Here is a 20,394-nt window from a genome sequence, read left to right on the forward strand (position 1 = left end):
AGTTAATGAGTGTTCAAAACCGAGGGGGTGTCATAGGCCAAGTGCCAGAGAGACAGTGTGTGAACAGCTGGAGCAGAAAGGGCCAGTGATGAGACTGTGATGATGAGGTAGACAGGGTCCATATTGGCCCTTGTAAAAGCCATTTTATGATACTTTATCCTAAGAGTCCACTGAAGAGCTTTTATCAGAACAGGAATTCTTTCTTGAACCAGCCCTTCTAGCTCCCATAATGATGAGATCCTAGTGTTCTTGGCTGGGGTCCACCCATCCTCCCTCTCAGCAGTCCATCCTCCACCCTGTGATCATTCCACCACTCTTACCCAATCACCATCCATATGCAACAAGAAGGGAGACAGATGAATGCCTTTGCTGCCACCATGAGCCTGGCCAGTGGACAGCTTTGAGTCAGAAAGCAACATCTTGTGTATGTGTGTTCAAAACACAGCCACATATACCTTTGAACCCGAATCCATGTAAGTCCTCAAGGTCAAACAACTTCGTGTAATAAATAGTCTACTGCTTATTATGAAAGCAAAATAAATACATAAATAAAACAGTCTTCAATGGAATGACTCCAACACTGCAACAAGTCAAGGGTCACAGCTTTCCTGGCATTGCAGCCTTCCTCTCCCTATGAAAATACTCGAATTAACTTGGTCTTCGTGGCCCTAATTTTGCTCCCTTTGAAAGAGACAAGAAGAAGAAAAAAAGCTCAGAAAGTCAATAAAAAGTATAAATTGATTTCTATTTGAGAGATGCATGGAAGTCTCTTAAGCACAGGGCTATAATATTCCTCTATCCCCTCATGTTGAACATACGAAAAGAACTATGTTAACACAGCCACTGTGGAGGGCAAATTGGCAGAAACAATTAAAATGGAAAATGCACATTATATGATTATAATAATATAAGAGTATGTAGTTATATATAATATGATACAGTATAGTGTGATATATAGTATAGTTGTTTAATATATTTTAGAGCCAGTGTGCAGAGGCTTAAATACAGGCTCTATTCCTTGCTAGCAGTATGACCTTAAAGAGTTACCTAATTTTTCTAAGCTTCAGTTTCCTCAGCTGTAAAATGGAGATGACAATAGCACACCTCCCTCATAAAACTGAGAGAATTAAATGAGTTAATGTAAGTTAATAACTTAGAATGATACCTGACACATAATAATCACTCTATAATTACTAGCGGTTTAAAATTCTAATCTCATGGAATACATAAAAGAAATATATATATATATGTGTGTGTATATATATATATTTGAGAATATATATTTTGAGGAGATATATATATATATCTCCTCAAAACCATTAAGCCACAGTAATAAAAGAACTTGGTTTGTCACACTGTGGTCCAGGGAGAAGTAAAGTTAATAGAGACCGGATATTTTGGGGCTTCAAGACTCTTTGCTTACAGGTGGGGGTGAGTTAGGGCTCCCCAGGGGAGGTATTTACTCCGCCAATGTGGTGGGAGGAAAGCTGGGGGGAGGTCAAGAGACTGGGTCCCAGCTAGAGAACGTGCCCCTCTGACATTTATATATAAATTAACTTAGAAAGAGCTCTATTACACATTGTTAAATGGGAAACAAGCAGAATACTATATGTGGTATTCCACTATTTTAATGTCCTACTATTAATGCTTCTAAGGGAAAAACTACTATAAATTTGCTATGGGTACCTATGTATATAAATGTATAGGAAAAAAAGGATTTGGAGAAGGGACTAGAGTTAGAAAAAGTAATCAAAAAGGATTTTACTCTGACAGATAGATGGATAGATAGAGATGGATATATCATAGATACACACAAAGATACATACATGGACATAGGATGCATTCATATACTTGTAGCTTTTAAAATATAGGTAAAAATAGGCCAAGATGGTACAAACTGTTATTCTCCTTATATAAATAAGAAAACTAAAGCTTAAAGATAGCCCATATATGCCTAGGCACACACAGCCAGCAAGCCCCAGAGGAAGGAGTGGAGCTCAGATTTGCCCTCCCCATCACCTTTCCACTACCCTACCCTGCCTCTTGAGGCCACCTGGGAGTTGACTACCACAAAAGGTAGAAGAAGGGGCCTCCTCATCCATACTGGCTGGAATGGTGAAAGCCCAGTGCAATGGAGAATTGTGTTGTTGTTTTTGTTTTTAATTAATGAACCTGTTGGAATGTGCCATTCAGCAGTGGAGCTGAATGATTCCTGCTGTTCCTGCAAAACAAAAATCCCTTCACCCAAGCCACTTCCGTGGCCACTTTTCTAGCCTTATCTATCCAGGGACTATAAAAGGGACACAGAACTGTCAGAGGGGCACCTTCTCCAACTGGGACCCAGTCTCCTGACTCCCCCTCTGCTTTCCTCCCACCACCTTGGCTCCCCCTGGGGAGCCCTAACTCATCCCCACCTGTAAGCAGTCTTGAAGTCCTGAAATGTCTTGTCTCTATTAACTTTATTTCTCCCTGGGCCACAGTGAGACAAACCAAGTCCTTTCATTACTGTGGCTTGATGGTTTTGAGGGTCTTTTCCAGTTCTAATAGCCAAAGAACATTAGAATTTTCGTCTGTGATACTCTAAAATAATAATAAGCTCTCCCTCCCTAAAGGTGATTTATAATGAAAACCTCTGGCCATTCTAGCTGTCTTCATATTTTTAAGGAAAATCCAAATGTAGAAGCAAAGCATTCTTCAAATGTTAATCAACCATTCCATCTCCTGGTCATTTTGGAATATCATGTATCAAAGTTGAAAAGTTTTTGAAGGATGGTATAACTGATAATACATTTTAGCTTTATCATTTAGCAACTAGGTGGCCTTGGACAAGCACAATCTCTTCAGCCTCAGTGTTTTTCATCTGAAAAATGGGTACAATACCTACTCTTAAAATTGCTGGGTGGAGGAAGGGGTGAAAGAGATGGCATTGGGGAAGTGCTTGCCACCAAGAGAGCTGTCTCTTCCCTTCTCCAGCTGCATAGCAGCTCTCCTCCTTCCATGGTTCCCAAGACATCCGTAGCCTGGGTCCCCCAGACTTGCCCTACCAAGTGCTGGCACCTCTCCAAAGTCTGATTATTTCTTTTTTCCTTAAGTTGCAAAGCCCAACGTTGAGGTGTAATTGTGTGTGAGAGGGAGAGGGAATGGATCTGGTTTCTTTGAAAATGGCTTCTTTACTAAAATGACAACCTCAGATCTGATACTGAAAGAATCTGCTGGCACTGGGCCCTGTCAAAACAATTTGGAGATATCCAGGGGCCATCCTCCATGGCTGGCAGCCAGCCCCCAAGCTGAGCCTCATGCTCAAATTCCCAGCAGGCACAGAGGCAGGCCCTGAACACACTCCATAACACAGCCCCATTCCTCCCATGCAAAGGAGGCTGGAGAGAAAGAGAGAAGGGCTTGGCATTCTGAAGCAAAATTCTGTCTCTGCTGCACCCCCCCATGGCACTGACTGAGAGAGGCACCTGGCCTCTCTACATCCTTTTTAGAGTTAAACACCTCTTTTGTAGAAGCCACACACACACACACACACACACACACATTTTCAGAAAGCCCTTGGCACTGCCCAGCCCTTCCTGAGCTAGATGGAGCTGCCAAAGCGGATCTGCCCGCCGAGGCCACCTTCTTCGTCCCTAGCCCCCTCCCATGCCTCCTCTAGAGTCAAGGTTTTTTCAGGAGTTTCAGGGGCAATGACTGGCCAGGGAGGGGGACCTCAGACATCCCGTCGGCTGCCAAGTCCCTTTCTTTCCCCAACAGTGTGTCTGATAAGTCAGCATGTAGTTTATTCTTCTCCTAAACACTTCCATAGGGTGCAGGACCTGGAGTTGCTATAGAAACACCTTTTAACTCCTCCTCCCCCAGAATGCTGTGCCAGGCCCTAGGACTTTGGGGACAAAAGACAAAAAGAGACACCTGTGGACGAGGAAAGAGAGGAAGAAAGGCCATCCGGCAGCCCCCCTGGAGAGGGCCGGGCCAGGCCTACTATGCCTTTTGCTAGGCCAACATGGCACCAAGCCGTGAAGAGAACACCACCATGAAGGTTCTAGAAGAGGAAGTTGATAGGCAGGAATGAACACCTTTAGGGGGCTACAAAGTTGAATGAAAGGATTGTGTGGGTCCAAAGGAATTGGGAGCTCTTACATATTTTCTTGAGGGAGAGAATGGACAGTTTTAAGCCAGACTGGAAACCAGAAAGGCTCTGAGCAAGGATACTTGGGAGCCAAGTACTGGATGCCAGTAGGGTGCTGTGCAAGGTGCAGGAGGTCGGCAGGCAAGCAGCCCACACCCACACCTCCCATTTTAAAAGCATTAGCTCATCCCTGCCACTAGTGCAGTGCACCAAACCCAGGCGGGACAATTTGGGATCCATGCCAGAGCATCGAAGATTTTTTGTTTCTTTTTTTCTTTTTGCTACCACAATCTCCTGCTCTTTGGGTACTTCCTGGTAACTTAGCTTTTCTCTGGGAAATTTATTAAAAGGAGTGAGGGAGGTATTTATTGAATCAATCCAGAGAAATTGTGAGAAACTTCTGCATCGCTCAGACCCACCGCAGGAAACCTAAGCAGTAAACATACTGGAGGGCCTGCATTGGAGCAGGATTTACTCATGCTTGTTTTCACTTTTCTGTGGTCAGTTTCTAGAGTAGAAACCCCAAAACAAAGGGCAAGGGGGAAAAATGGGGACCCACTCCCACTGCATACCAAAAAAAAAACCCCAGGTGAACCCACCCAGCCCATTTTCCAGCAGAATTGGACTTGAGCTGCACCCCTGCACACCCTGATTCCACTTGCCAGCCTCCTGGCCGGTGCATGTGTGCTCCCGCTGGGCAAAACTGGAACTCAGAAGCAGCAGCAACTCCCCATACTAATCAGGTGGGCATGTCACAAACTGGAATGAGGAGGGAAAGAGTAAGTGGAATGTGGGTGGAGGCGGTAAGAGGAGGAGGGAGGAAAACCTTTCCCAGGCTTCAGGCTGCCCAAAAGGATCTTTTAAGCAATACACAAACCAGGGGCCAGCTAGGTTCCCCAGGGAGAGGGAATGATGCACCCTGCAGCCCCAGGAAACCTCTAACAAGGGTGACCTCAGATCACACAAACCCCTTTAGCTGCACTGACTTTCTGGTCACCACACTCCCACTTTGACCTCTAGGCTCAGTCCAGTCCACCAGCAGCACCCCTCCCGGCCTCTACTGCCTCCCCTGCCAAGCTCCTGCCTCCTCCCCCTCCTCACTGCAACACACTGGTAGAGTCCCTCACCCAAGACTCAGTGGAAAATTTCCTTCTCCTTTATGACTGTACTTAAAACACACACGCTCCATTCTTCACCTCTGAATCGACACAGGCAGAGGGTGGCAAGGCTGTCCCACCCCACCACCCAGCTCAGCACACACACTATCCCAGCAGGGCCACTGGACTTGCATGCTTTATAGGCTGGAAAGGAAGAGAGAGATGTTTTCCAGATGCCACCCCGCCTTTGGCCACGGGTATCCCAAACACTCCCAGACAAGCCTCCCAGGATGCTCTCAAGGCCCTCTGTACATGCTAAGGAGTAGGACCTCCTGCTCCTTACAGGATCACTCTACTCAAGACACTAAGTCCAGTCTGGAACTGTCATCCAGATGTGACCCTTGGCAGCTTTGTTCTTTTAGTGACAAATCTGTTTTCCACTACCCATTCTCTCCCTCCCCACACACATTCAAGGAAAAAAAAAATAGCCTTCCTGTGAATTTTCACAGCTATGTGATAAGTGATCCCTCACACACACCACCTTCTGCTGGCTATCAACACTCTCAAATACAGTGCCTCCAGGGGGTGGGTCAACGCCACAGCTTTCTCCTCCTTTCCCCCTTAAATCCACCCAAACTTGGCAGTCCAAGAAGCTCGGTTTGCGCTTGCTTGGGAAGCCTGCAGTTGGGTTGGGTCTCAGTGAAAAGAATAAATTTCATGGGCACAGGAGATGATGCAAATTCGGAGTACTCCAAGTTTCTCCTGCAACTTTCCGTGCACATGGCTGGCAACTTTTTTTTTTAACTAGTCAACTTCCCAGCACTTTAGTTAGCATTCCAAGCTTTGAGAACCTTTCCCCACCCTTCTCTTCTAGCCCTTCCTCCTTTAGTAGTGAATGGGGACATTTTTCAGATGTCAAAAGAACAGGCAGGAACCTCACGCCCTAAGTTAGGAAAGCAAAGGCGGCCAAGGGATCGCTCAGCCACAGCGAGTTTCCTCTGCAGGCCATCTTCCCCTCTTGGCTATGCCAGCGCCCCCGGCCAAGGACATTGAGTTTCTCCACTCCGCCCCAACCCCGTTTGCCCCTTTCTTGGGACAGAGGAAAGGAGTGGGGCTTGTCCTGCCTCCCTGGGCCGCGCAGCAGTCCCGGCTGCAGCGCGGGGCTCGGGCGGGGCACCGGTAGCGCTTACCGATGTCGGAGTTGCAGAAGGCGTCCTGGGGGTGGCTGGGTGAGCATGTGCACGCCTCGGCGCCCCAGTCCCCCAGGCTCCAGCTGCCCAGGAGGACGACGAGCCCGAGCCAGGGAGTCATTGCCGCTACTGCCGGGGCTGCTGCTCGCCTCTCCAAAGTTGCCGTGCGCACCGCCGGCGGGGCTGCTGCAGCCCGAGCTCGCTCGCCCGCCGGGCCGTGCGGGGCAACTTTGGCCTCCGGCGCCCTGCCCTCCGAGTGCCCAGCGGGACGGGATAGGGCGCGGCGAGGCTGCCTCGGCGCTGGTGCAGGACTCCGCGGGCGGCCTACCGGCGAAGGAGCAGTAGCTGGAGGAGCAAGAGGAGGAGGAGAAGCCGTCTAAACGCCCGCCGCCTGCCTGCTGCCCGCTCTGCGCCGCTGCCTGGGCGGTTGAGTGATATAGCCTGGGCCCCCGGGGACCCCGCCTCGGGTGCTCGGGGCCCGCCCCCTCAGACCAATGGCAGAGCCGCATTACCTCATCGGCCCTCCAAAAAGGGGGCGGGGCCGGGGGCGCGGGGCAGCGGGGCGGGGCCACCCCCGGACCGTTCAGATCCTTATAGGGAATAATACCGCCGTGGGCACGCGAGTGGGTGGGCTGGGGTGCGCCCGGGACCAGTGCTTACCGCCGGGTCCTCCGAGCGGCGCCCTGGGGCCCCCTCTCATATGCGCCCTCGCCCCACGCCACTGGGTGCCTCTGACCCAAACCAGAACCAACTACCGCCACTCACCCACCCCAGCAGAACCCCTTCCACGAGTCAGGGTTGGCCATGTCCTTGAGTCCTTGATTGCACATGGTGGAATAGCTATCGGGGATGCTAACTGCTACCCCTCCAGTTTCTCTGGAGAGAGCAGAGGAGAAAGACCCAAACACACACACACACACATCTCTCTCTCTCTCTCTCTCTCTCTCTCTCTCTCTCTCTCTCTCTCTCTCTCTCTCTCTCTCTCTCTCTCTGGTTCTTACTCTCTGGGATATGAGAAGCCATCTGCTGTTTGCAGCTGGCTATGATATATGATAGAAGATTGTTTTTCTGTGCTCCCCCAGAGCAAACGGGGTTCTGTATTCATTCAACAAACACAGTTCGGGATGCTGGGTTAAGCAACACAAAGCCCTTGCCCCCAGGGAAATCCATGAATGCACAGGGTGATTTTCTATGATGCTAGGGCTATGAAGAAAACAGAGTTCTGGGTTGAACGTAACCGGGGAAGGCGCTGCTTTCTCTGTGCTAACAAGGGAAGGGCTCCCTGAAGTGCCATCCTTGCTGAGAAGTGGGCAAAGAGGAGGATCAGCTCTGGACAAGCCACGGGAGAGAGTGCCAGGGAGGAGGAACACAAGTACAAACGTCCTGGGCATGTTTGCAAGACAGAAAGTAGAAAGGCAAGAGGAAATGGTTCCCCACCCATGGCTGCTGACAGGTCGCCACCCTTCAGCAAGGGATTTGTGGGTGAGCTGATCCAAAACTGTAGTAAAACCAGGAGAGCGATCCAGGATCCTAGACTGCTAGCTATAACGGATGATTGCAAATAACGAACACAATTACTATCCTTATTATTAACATCTTGATTCTGCTTTGTATTTTTAAAAACAGGATTCCGTACCTTACCTCATTATAGTGCTCACAATAATCCTTCTAGATAGGAAAAGCAAGTGCACGTATCACTCCCACTTTCCAGGTGATAAGATGATTGGTGGCCAGCCAGGAACTCAAGTCACCCCTTTCCACTGCCCCTTCCCATCTGCAGAGAGACTTGCATTTCCCCGAACTTCAGCATCTGTTCCATATAACTGCAAGTGGCCGTTTGCAGCTGGGATCTTCCATCTTTCTACACTTGTCTCTCTCCCTTTCTCTTCCACTTCATCCTGTTAAAGATTCATATGTTTGAGCTGCAGAAATGCTACAAGTTTGGAACAAATAAAAACAGGGAGAAATGCAAGTTCAGCTTCTTTCTCAGAACTCCTCTGGTTACCTCTCAGAGAAGTGACAGTGGGACAGCAGAGGCCAAAGAATTTGTGAGAGGCAGTATTTCCAAGAACATTTTTGAAACTCCTTTTCCCCCCTTGAGCATTTTAGCCATAGGAAAGGGAAACCAGTTTCCACATCATTCTGGCTTGTTCCCCACCCAGCTTTAAAAACCCTCCCTGTCTTCACTCTGTGTCCTAACCCATAGAGATGTTTCTGTCACTCGATGTTTTTCCAGCACTGTTTTCATTGTTTTATGGGGTATGATTGTATTACTTCCCCAACCACAGTAGGAATATTTTGAGGCCTAGGATATTTAGCCACACTGCTTTTTAGCTCTCTGAGAACCAAATAGGGTCTCAGGAGACTGGAGCATGGGTGTGGCCAATAGCCCACTGAATCCTGAGCAGAGTGCCCTGGAGGCCAGTCTAAGGATCCAGGTTGAATGAGGGCATACGTGGTGGAATTTGAGAGTTTCGCTTATCCCCGCACTCCACATGACTTATTCCACAGTCATGTGGAAGGTTTTATAAGACTTTCCAGACCAAATCCACTTTGAATAAGCATCTTACATGATAGAGGCCCTCTCTTCTCTTTCTTTTCCTGTTATAATTTTGTCCAATCTGCCGATATTTTCTCCAAGGGAAAGCCTTTCCTGAAATATAAGTATCAAGTAGATAACTTCTGCTGAACTTCAAGCAGCAGTTTTCTCATAGAAAGCATCTGAAGCATTTTATTCCGGCAGTTACCTAATTATGAAATCGCAAGTGGAATCTGATCTTTTTTCCAGCTGAAAGGTAATGAAATTACCTTTTGGTTAATTTCCTCTCACTCCGTGTCCTAAGCCAGTCCATGCAGTGTCTCGAAGTTTAACAAATTCCAAGAGCTTTTCAGTTAGGATGTTCTGCCTTATTCCTAACCTGAGTCAGTTCCCCTCTACCCGCCATGTGAAGGCAGTTCAGTTCTCACCCTAAGGAAGAGAAAGAGCAAACTCCATGAATCCTTGTGCAGGGAAGTCCTCCTGCTAGGGCTACCCCCTTCATGAGCCTAGTAATATGTAAGAATTGTTTTTTCAACATCATTTAATAAGCTAGGTGGGGTGGACCTGAGGTTAATGGTAAGAGTGAAGATACAGGCTCTCCTGCTTTCTCTTGACAGCTAAAAACAGTGATAGATTTATAAATCTGGGAAGAACTAAGTTTCAAGATCTATCTGGCCTGTCTACACACCTACCAGGATGACTGGGTATTCCCTTTCCTAGAACTTTTCTAGGAAACATGAGTCCATATCCATATCCACCCTCTTTGTATCAAGTTATAGGATGCTGGAGTCTGTAGGAAGAGAAGTTGTAAAAAGGACCTCAGAAACTACCCATCCTTATTTTAAATGTGGGAAAAATAAGATTCAGACAGGTGAAGGAACTTGCCCCTTTTCAGGCCTCAGTCCTCCAAGCTCTAGGGTGTGGCCCAAGCTTGTACTGTGGCCTTGGAAACACCAGCCTTTCACAGATCTCATATCTGCTTTTGAGATCTGTAGATAGATCCATTTGAGTCTCTTTGTACAGTGCCCAGCCCACAGAGAACTTTAACCTGCACTGATTAAATAATTCTCTATTATGATAATAATCATCCTCTGAGCCAATCAGAAGAAATACAGGTTTGTCCTCATGACAGGTTTATCTCTTGTGTGTTTATTTTTTTCCCCTTTCTAAATGTCGAGCTAATGCATTCCAAACATATCACTATAAAAAGGCACATGAAAACTTTGTTTCTGGGAAATGAAAAGAGAGTAGAGTGGGGAAAAAAAAATCAAAAGACCTGGGATTTGTTCCGAATGTTGCAGAGTAGTTGTGCACCTGCCTTGGTCAAGTCACTTTGCCTGTCCAGGAGTCAACTTTGACTTCTGTGTTTATTGGACAAAAGATAGAACTCAGTGGTCCCCAGGATCTCTCTTGCCTCAAAAATTCTAAGATTCCATGGGAAATCCTCAAGGAGAAGTGAATATTTCTGAAGGGGAGATGGGTCTTGCTGTTTAAACAGGTTTGACACACAGGAATGTACTTAAGACTGAAGACCACGCATCAGTTTCCCAGCCAACACTGAGTTCCTAAACTGCTACCTCCCCCAAGAATCAATGCTGAAAATGGAATTTCAGAGAAGCCTGTGATGCTAAAGACCTAGGAGAGACAGGATCTGGCTTCTGGCGGTGCCCAGTGTAGTTATGTCTTCACCTGCCTGCTTGCCTCTTGGGTCATAGCACTAAAAGTTTTGGAAGGTGTCTTTTTTATCTCCATTTTCTTTTTGGTCTTCGAAAGTCATCAAACTCTTCCACATCCTTCAGATCTCAGTTTAGATGTCACCTCCTCTGGGAAACCTCCTCTGATTCCCCTCCCATGTATACCCACAGCACCCCGTATTAACTTCTTTGACGATACTTAGCTGACTCGAATGTGATTGTTTACCCATCTGTTTCCCTTCCTGAGCTGTAAGCCCCTAGAAGACAGGGATCAACTGTTGGTAACAATGAGTTTAATAAGAATTGGTTGAATGGGTCCAGTGATCAGCACCACCAACTCCTTTCCAGCATTCAGACAGGCAGGTAGGTGGTGGCTCCTTGGAGAGTTCTCGGAGCTCTATCCTTCTGGCCAGTGCTAGGGGGCACTATAAGCCAGAGAACATCCATTTGCTCAGCCTGCAGTCCTGGTCGGTTGTCTCTGTGTGAGGGCGGGACAGCACATTTCCACATTCATCGGTGGGGTGCGGGTGCGTTTGAGTGGGTGATGCTCACCCCTCCCCTCTGCCATGGCCACAAAGCTCTCAGTCAACATCCCGTCTGGGTTCGTGGCTGCCGGAGCTCCTCCACCCCTGAGCTGGCCACATGTCAACCCAAAGGGGAGACGCTCTCTGGGGAAGCAACATTGTTGTGAATCATTGGTTTGGGGCCTTAGGGCAGTCTGGGAACACTGCAGAGGATGCCACAGCCCCACTCTTCCAGGGAAGAGCTGGGCTTTGGAAATTCAACCTGGAGAAGGTGCTGTCATTTCTGTTGCCTGATAGGGAAGCTCCTCTTTGCTTTCCTCCCTCTTCCCCTCCGGATCCTAACCACAATGCCTTCCCCCAAGTCCCATAGTCCACGTGAAAGTCATTATATTCAAAATGGCCTTTTCCAAGCAGCAGACAGCCTGGTCCACTCATTTCCCTGTGAGCCCTGGCCAGACCCTCAGTGGGGTTGCTGCCTGGCACAGGGCAATTCTGAGCCTAAGATGCTAGGTACTGCAGGCTCTGTCTGTGTCTGGCACCAGCAGGGGATAAACACCTTTCCTTGCCTCCATCTGGAGCCAATTTCATGGCAGTAAAATTGCCCCAGCTCTCCCCCAGCCTTGCCAGTGAAGTGAAGACCCCTCCGCAAGAGTCTCTGGCTACATTCACATGAATCCTGGAGTTTTCATAGTTCTTTCCACAGGGATCTACTCCCAGGGTTTTTAAGCCAGAAAACACATGTGTGCAATAAAGCCATGCTATATCCTATGTTATCTAGGGTGGTGGGAAATGGGAAGTAAAGTCAAATATTCCAGCTTTTGTTTTCGTGTGTGTGTGTGTGTGTGTGTGTGTGTGTGTGTGTGTGTGTTTTAGTGACCATATATTCAGCAGTCAATTATTTCTGAGAAGGGTAATATGAAATGGAAGGAGAAGAACTTTTCCCCAACCCTGTTTTAATGTCTTCCTTATGCCCATGGAGTTCATGTGTTTTTCCTTTAAAAACGAGTAGCTCCTTTGTGGAGTAGCTCCTTTGTGGTTTCTTTGAAGGTTGCATGCTCAGCTTCACATAGAGAACACACATGAGTGTCTCAGCTGTGCGCTCTCATGCCTTGGGAGGGAATGGGATGGACATGTGGTTGGTCTCCTGTTAGACAGGGCTGGAGGTCTTGTTTCTGCAAGGCACTTGAGCTCTCTTCAGCGAACCTGCTGGAACTAACACAGTCTTGTCCTGTGCTGTGGGGACCGTCCAAAGAGTAGTTAACACCATTGATCGCATCCTTCTTTAAACTTGGCTGCTGAGACCCTGATTTCTCTGGGATTTTGCTTTCTCCCTCTCCAACTGTACCTTCTCAGTCTTACTGGCAGACTCCTCAGGTTCTTCCTGAAATTAAAATGTAGCTGGATCCCAATTTTCTGTCCTTGGCTCTCTCTCCTACCCTTTTCACCTCTACACTCTCCCCGGCCAACCCCACGCACTCCCGTGATCTCTACCATGCTCTGTGCACTGGATTGCCTGTCCCTCCGATTGCCTATCTTCTATCTCCAACTTCCTCCTGCCCAGTTTCACTTGGGCCTCCTTAGACTCCAGGTGTCCAAAATTCATTGTCTTTTCCCCTCAGTCCTCTCTGGGATTACCCATTCAAGAGGATAACACCATCACCCACCAGGTCCTACAGATTCTCACCCTCCATATCTCTTCTAACCCTCTTTCCTTTCATGCTTACCATTTCTACCTTGGATAAGGCCCCCAGGGATTCTTTCCTGGCAATTTCAATACTGACATAATTAGTTACCCTCCCCAGAGTCTTTCTCTAGCAACCTCAACTTTTGCATTGCTGCTTCTGTACATTTTTTAAAATATAAATCTGAAAGCATGCTATCCTTTGCTTGAAATGATTCACTCATGCTCTGTGGCTTTCTGAACAAAGTCTTAAGCTCCAAAGACAAACAAGGCCCTCTGTGATCTAGCTCTTCCCCAGGGCCCCACGATCCACAGCTGGAGGAGGCCCTTTTCACATAGAATACAATGAGATGGCTGCCCCTGCATTTATACAACAGCAGTTCCTGTTCTTGCTTATCTCTCTAAACCCATGCTCCCCTCCTTCAACCCATTATATTCCAGCTATCAGTTTCTCTGAGCCTTGTTCACAACGCACTCTTGGCCTGGAATCCAACCTCCACCAATATATTCCCCCACCCTCCTCCACCTCACCTGCCAGGAATCTTGTATTCGTCTTTCAGGATTCAGCTAAAGTCACTACTTAGTGAATGTTTTCTGGTTCTCTCTCTGCCGCAGCAGAATGGACCACCCCCTCTCAGGCCTCTCCTCTTCTCTCACTCATGTCCCATCCACACTGGGTCCTCTGGGTTTCCAACGGGGCACCTCGCACACTCTGTTGCCCTAGTGGTTGATATCCCTGGTTCTCCAATAGACAGCAAACAAATCCAGGTGCTTCTGTTGACTGCCTAGCACAGCATCTGCACATCGTAGGCTCTTAATAAATATTAAAGGAATAAACTAACCAATGAATGGAGTGGAGAAAAGGAGGAGTCAGAGTATCACATTCACACATTCACCCCAACAGAGGTTCTGGGATCCAGCTCCTGGGATTCAGAGACTCAATTAAATGAGGCTCCCTCAGTTGATCAGTCTTCAGGACTGTAAGAGCCAAGCAAACCAACCACAATCCCACTGGGCTTGTTTCCCGTAAGGTATTTCATTGTCTCATAGGCTAGAGAACTCATGTCAACACCACTGCCATATTTTCCTCCTGATAGTCACAGAGAGCTTCATGTGAAGCTAGTTTCTCCTCAGAAGGTTGCTTTGGTGTGTGTAGGGTTAGAACACAGGGATTGAGGGCATCATAGGAAGGGTCTTTCAGCTGAGATACCCTGGAATTCTCCTTTTAATGGAAGCAAAGGCTTTGTTGAGAAAATTCCAGTGCTCACTACCACTGGCCAAAGCCTCTCTTCCTGAACAGTAATAGCGCTGGACACACAATGGTGACTCTGGGCTCTTGGGTCTTCTTGGTTTCTGGCACCACGCTGGCCACTCCATCTCTCTGTTCCTTTCTTTGTACTTGTAATATTGGAATTCATTTGGCTTCTACATTTTAGTATACAAGTCAAAGATTCCCCCCAGGTCAACTAGTATGGGCTCTGGTATTCGTAGATTTTCAACTCTGCCCTTGCTGTGTCTTGATTTACTATCACAAATGGCTAAGCGCATGCATGGTGCATGAATGTATGCCTTCAGTAAGACAGATGGTCTTGTTTCCAAGTTGTGGGTGTGCCCTTAATCATGAATCCCCCACTGACATTCTCTATGTGCCTCACAGCTTGTGTGTGTGTCATAGTGTGATGATCAAGTCTTTGGAGGAAAGGGTCAGGGTTCTCTCCTTCCTTACTCCTTCCTTCAAATATTCACCAGACATTGACAGAATGTCTACTACTCCATACTAGGCCCTGGAGATATAACCATGAACAAGTCATAGCCCGGTTTCCAAGGAACTCCAGTCTTCTGGGAGAAAAAGACAAGAAAATAATAGTTGGTGGTAAGAACTACAATGGGATAGTCAAGGGTGCCATGAGATCATGGAGCTAACTATCCAACCAGGCAGCAGGGAGGTGTTTAGGAAGTCATATAATGGTAAGGCAGAAGGTCAGAGAAGCTGTAGGTTACCAAGTTGAACTCCATCATTTTACAGATACAGAAACAGACCTAAAGAAGTAGACACCAGATTATTGGCAGAGGCAAACAAAGAATCAGACCCCTTAGTATCTTGTCATCTTCCCATCACTCCAGGCTGCTCTAATTCTGCTGGGCCCATGAGAGATAATCAGTAAATAATTGTCTCCCTGCTCTGCAACTCATCAACCTTGGAATGATAAGCTGGAAAATGTTTCTAAGACAAGTAAAAGAGAAGGAAACTTACATTAGTTGAATACCTACTATGTGCAAGGCACTTTCAATGCAGTATTCCCTCTAATCTTCACAACCCTTAATAATAGGTACTATTTTATGCCCATTTTATGGTCAAGGAAACTGAGGCTCAAAGAAGTTAAATTGCATGTTCAATTTCTTACATGTAAGGAAGTAGCAGAGCTGTGATTCAGACACGGCGGTCTCTCTCCAAACCAGCACTCATTCTGAAGACTTCAAAGTCAATGTGCCCACAGGTTCATTGGGGCATTTGCAGTGCTGGTGATATTTTTCTTTGTCTTTTGGGTTCTCGTTGAATGCTCAGAGCTCTTGATGCAGCCAAGCAGAGAGAAGCATAGTACCTACCTCTGAGGGCCAGGGAGGGAGCTTTATCAGCAGGCAAGTGAGATGTATCTCTGTTTCATTTGATGCAGTGGAGAGAAGGCAGGAGAAGTGACTTGGCAGGCAATTTCTAAGGGTGTGGGTGTGTCCTTCCTTACTCAAAATTTTCATAGATGCTATAGGAAAATTACATTTGAATTATTACAAAGATAGGGCCCAGAGCCCAGAGGCAAGCTGATGGCATACTCATCAGTATATTTTAACAGCTAATGAACCTGGCTTCATTTCCTCCTGAAATTTCAAGCATGAGATTGTGGCAATATACTAGGTTATTATCCTAGTCTTACCACATAAAATAGCCATGTGACCTTGAGTAAATCAGTGACTCTTTTCTTCAAATGTAAAACCAGATGGGTTGTATTTAACCATCTCTCAAAATTTCCCATGGAATATTCTAGAAGGCAACCCAACAAGGAGGTTAGGAACCAAGGCCTGTGATGTCATAAGCCTGAGTTTTAATCCTTCTTTGCTTTTTCACTGTGACCTTGAACAAGTTCCTTAACCTCCCTCTGAGCCTCAGCTGTCTCATGGTAAAATAGAGGAGAGACGCATATTTCATAGGATTTTCATGAGGATCAAACACCGTAAGCTGAATAAGATGCATTGCACAGTGCCTGGCACATAGTAGATTCTCACTGAGGACTATGTATACCAGGCTGTGACCCCAGGGGCATAAAGATGAATGCTTATATCCCATTTGACCTTGTAATTAACTCAAAGAAGGAATGGAAGAAAGGAGGCAAAAGAGAATTAAAAACACTTGATAGTAATAACTAATTCCTATGGAGTGCATATTGGATATCAGGCATTCTTCTAGGTGGTTTGCATATATTAATTTGTACCAATTCTTATAGCAGAAACTGTGAGGTAGATGAGATCACCATTGCCATCCCTCTTCATCAGCAGTGAAAACTAAGGTACACAATGCCCAGTTTCTGAAACCAACTGGGTCTTTCTTCCCTGAATGCCTGTACCCACTAATCAAGGGTAAGGAAACATTACTTAGATATGGCCCCTATCAGAAGCAACACTTAATAAGGCATTGAGTTTGTCAGCAGGCCCTCCTGGAGAACAGTACTCAGCCAGGTAAATATGCCTTCCAGCCCTTGGGGTAAGTGCTGATGGGAATCAGAATGTTTGAGTCCATGTCCTCCGGTCTCCTCCATTGCTCTCTATGCATAAATTGAATCCCTATAAAGTGAAGGCAAACATCTAATTCACAGAGGCAGCTGCAAAGACCAAACAATAAGTAACTAAGGTTTACTGAACACTGCTATGTGCCAGGTCCTATTCTGTGTACTACACAAGTGTAAAGGTATGTCATTCTTACAATTCTATGATGTAGGGGCTATTATGATCATGCCCATTTTCTGGAAAAGAACACTGGAACACAGAGACATTTAGTAATGTAGCCAAGGTTATGCAGTTAAGCAGTGGTGGAGCCAGATTTCCAAGTTCACCATCCAATCCTGCACTCCTCACTATCTCTGTGTACTCCAGTGATCAGTTAAAAAGATGTTGTAAACACTAAATGTGATTGTGTTTTCTTTCTCCAGTAGTCACATCTTAGGTCTTTGTTCATACGATTCCCTTGACCTTTCCTCCTAGCTACCCTTACTTATCTGCAGTGGTGAAGAGCAAGGTTCTAGAGACTCCAGTGCTGTGCCGGAGCTGGCTCACCCTGGCTTGCCCAGAGCCAGTTGTTATACATGTTCAGAATTTTGCAAGTCAGTCATTAAAACATAAGCATTATTTAAAATATTGGCTGGGCACAGTGGCTCATGCCTATAATTCTATCACTTTGAGAGGCTGAGGTAGGCGAGTCACTTGATGCCAGGAGTTTAAGACCAACCTGGCCAACATCACAAAATCCCATCTCTACTGAAAATACAAAAAATTAGCTGGGCATAGTAGGATGTACCTGTAGTCCCAGCTACTGGGGAGGCTAAGGCACAAGAATTGCTTGAACCCAGGAGATGGAGGTTGCAGTGAGCCAAGATCATGCCACTGTACTCCAGCCTGGGTGATAGAGTGAAACTTGGTCTCAAAAAAAAAAAAATTCAATTAAAAATAAATAAAGTTTAATTTAATTATATAAAGTTATAACTAATAAATTATATTAATAAACACTTGATACTTCTCACTCCTCAATTATTTATTACAGCATACTCTATGCCATCAGGGTAATTTCCATTTGTTTTGTCCATATGGTGGAAATAGTACATAACATGCTACTGCATGTTGAGGAGCATCACCTTGATAACTTAAAATTGGTCATGATGGGAGTATTTACACCACAGAAATTGGCAAACACTGCAAATGAGGGCTCTTTGTACTGTAGAGCTACTTGTTAAATATTTAGCAGTTCACTGCTGCCATTTCTTGTGTGACCTTGGACAAGAAACTTAACTTTCTTGTGCCTCCATACCTTGGTCTGTAATATAGGGACAACAATAGTACCTACCTCACAGTGTTGCAAGGAATAAATAAGATAACATATATGAAAAGGATTTAGCAGAATTTCTGGCACAGAGCAAACCAATCAGTGAATGGCCACTGTCAAGATTATTAAGACAATCTACAAGTAGCCTTTCCTCCCACCCAAGCTGGGTGTGTCCATCAGAGATGATCTGACTTGAAGTTCATCACCCTGTGCTGGGATTGTCAGTTTCTGTGTAACTTTCCCTCTTTAGAAAGTGAGCTAATTGACAGAGCTAATTGAATTTCCTCTTCCAAGAATGTAGCACAATACCGATACCCAGTAGGTCCTCAACAAATTATTACATTAGATTTAGTTTAAAAAGTTTAGAGGCTATTGAAAAATCAGAATTAAGAAACATGGAAGCTTCCCCATTACATAAATATTTAAGTATTAATAGTTCTCCACAGAAAAGCATTGCTGGAACATTATGTTTGGGGTTCATTTCTTAGGAATATCTTATAGTGAAGTCATTTTAGAATTTCAGAAACTGAAAACACACTGACTTGGTGCCTGGACAGACCTACTGTAGACTGAACTCTGTTTTATAACAAAGTTATCAGTGTATATGATATGGAGCCCTCTGATTGTCTTAGCATGTCAAGGAGGAATATGACCAGTAACTTTCCAAAACACTTGAAGGTAGCTGGAATTACTTTTTGCCTCAAGTATTTAGAGAAAAAAGACCTTGATGTCATATCAACAAACTCAAAAAAAGATTGCACATATCTGAAGTGCTTTCCTAGGCCTGGGAGGCAGTGATTGGGGGCTGATTTCAGGAGGAAAAAAGGGGAGAGGCTGAAGGCATGTTGAAAAATCATTTTTTTGTCTGTTGCTCCTTTGTACGAACTAGTTGCTGGCTTATGCAATGCCCAGTAATTAAAATGGCTGGAATGCTTTGCATTTTTAAGGCAAAGTGAAGGCGGCTCAGAGGCCTGGAGCTGGAGCCAGCTGGAGGGGACCCATTGATCCTACCCTGGCTGCCCCATGGCCTGGCAGAGGTGACTGGCATCTGGCTTTGGGTGGGGGGGCATGTGGCAAGGAGGAGGGAGGAAGTCAGAGGTGTCCGGAGTTACTCCCACTCCTCTCCCCTTTCCCCAGGCAGGTGGGTGCACCACGCATGCCTCTAGAATGAAGGTAGGCACAGGCCATCCACCTTCTGGAAGTTTGTAATGATTAGTGGCAATGCCTAGGAATGATAAACAATAATAAAGCTGTTCTTTATTAAATATCTATCATGTTCCAGGTCCTGTAATAACAACATTGATTGCAGGACTTTCACAGGTGCTCAAATTCTTGATGTCAAATGGTATAGTATTTGCATATAGTCTATACATACCCTCCCACATACTCTGAATCATTTCTAGATTACTTACAGTATCAAATACAATATAAATACTATGTAAGTAGTTGTTATACTGTATTTTAAATTCCTATTATTTTTTATAATCGTACCGTTATTTTTTATTATTTTTTTCCAAATATTTTCCATCCGTGGTTGGTTGAATGCCAATGTGGAATCCACAGATACAGAGGGCCGACTGTATCATCCAATTTCAAGAGAAAAAAATGAGATCATATTGCTCTTCTTCTCAAAATTCTGTGGTGGACCTCTAATGCACTTGAAATGAAATCTAAATGCCTTGACCTTCTAGCCTTAGCATAGCATTGCCCCTGCTATGGTTGGCCTTGTCTCTTCTGCTGTCACTTGTGTTAATGCTACACTGGCCTCCTTTTCATCCTTTAACCAGGCCAGACTCAGTCCCACCTCCAGGACTGCCCTAACCCTCCCTCTTCCTCTCTCAGGTCTTGCTATAGCCAGCTAGAACCTTCTAATTCTGCAGCTTCCAGCTCAGATGCTACCTTCTCATGGAGGTGTGCCCTAACAGAGGAGCACAACCGTCCCCAGTCACTGGAGGCTTCCAACATCTCATTTTTCAGATGCATTTTTCTTTTCTGAGTTTATCACTATCTGAAAAAATCTTATTAAAATGTTTATTAATTGTCTTTTAATTCTAAACAATTACTGTTTCTAATTGCACAAAGAAGACAGTGCAAGACATCTGTCTTGTTCACTGCTTTGTCCCCAATTTCCCAGATCAAGGCTCAGTAAATGTTTTTTTGAAACAGAATCTTCACAATAACTCAGCAAGGTAGACATTGTTATCTTCATTTTTCCAGATGAGAAAACTGAAGCTCAGGGAGGTTAAGTCACTTACTCAAGGGCATTCCAGAGGAAGTGATGTCACTGAGGTCTGTCTGGCCCCAAAGCACATATTTTAGGATGAGTACATATAAACTTCCCCCACAGACAGCTACTCTAGAAAACAGTAGAAAGGGTTGGATGAGGTGGCTCATACCTGTAATCCTAGCACTTTGGGAGGCCAAGGTGGGCAGATCACTAGGTCAGGAGTTCTA

General features: G+C 45.8%; 2 protein-coding genes across 8 annotated transcripts in view; one reads left to right on the top strand and one right to left on the bottom strand.

Moving 5' to 3' along the window:
- The window catches only part of TIMP3 (TIMP metallopeptidase inhibitor 3), a 56,352-nt gene extending 49,527 nt beyond the window's left edge, over nucleotides 1-6,825 (bottom strand). The window contains exon 1 of the mRNA XM_002743712.6: nucleotides 6,417-6,825. Within this exon, the coding sequence (XP_002743758.1) occupies nucleotides 6,417-6,537 (121 nt within the window). The 5' untranslated portion in view covers nucleotides 6,538-6,825. The remainder of the gene's footprint in view (nucleotides 1-6,416) is intronic.
- SYN3 (synapsin III) overlaps nucleotides 1-20,394 on the top strand; it is a 503,620-nt gene that overhangs the window by 236,035 nt on the left and 247,191 nt on the right. The window lies entirely within an intron of this gene.

This window comes from Callithrix jacchus, chromosome 1 (genome assembly GCF_049354715.1).
Source record: "Callithrix jacchus isolate 240 chromosome 1, calJac240_pri, whole genome shotgun sequence".
Classification (NCBI taxonomy): domain Eukaryota; kingdom Metazoa; phylum Chordata; class Mammalia; order Primates; family Cebidae; genus Callithrix; species Callithrix jacchus.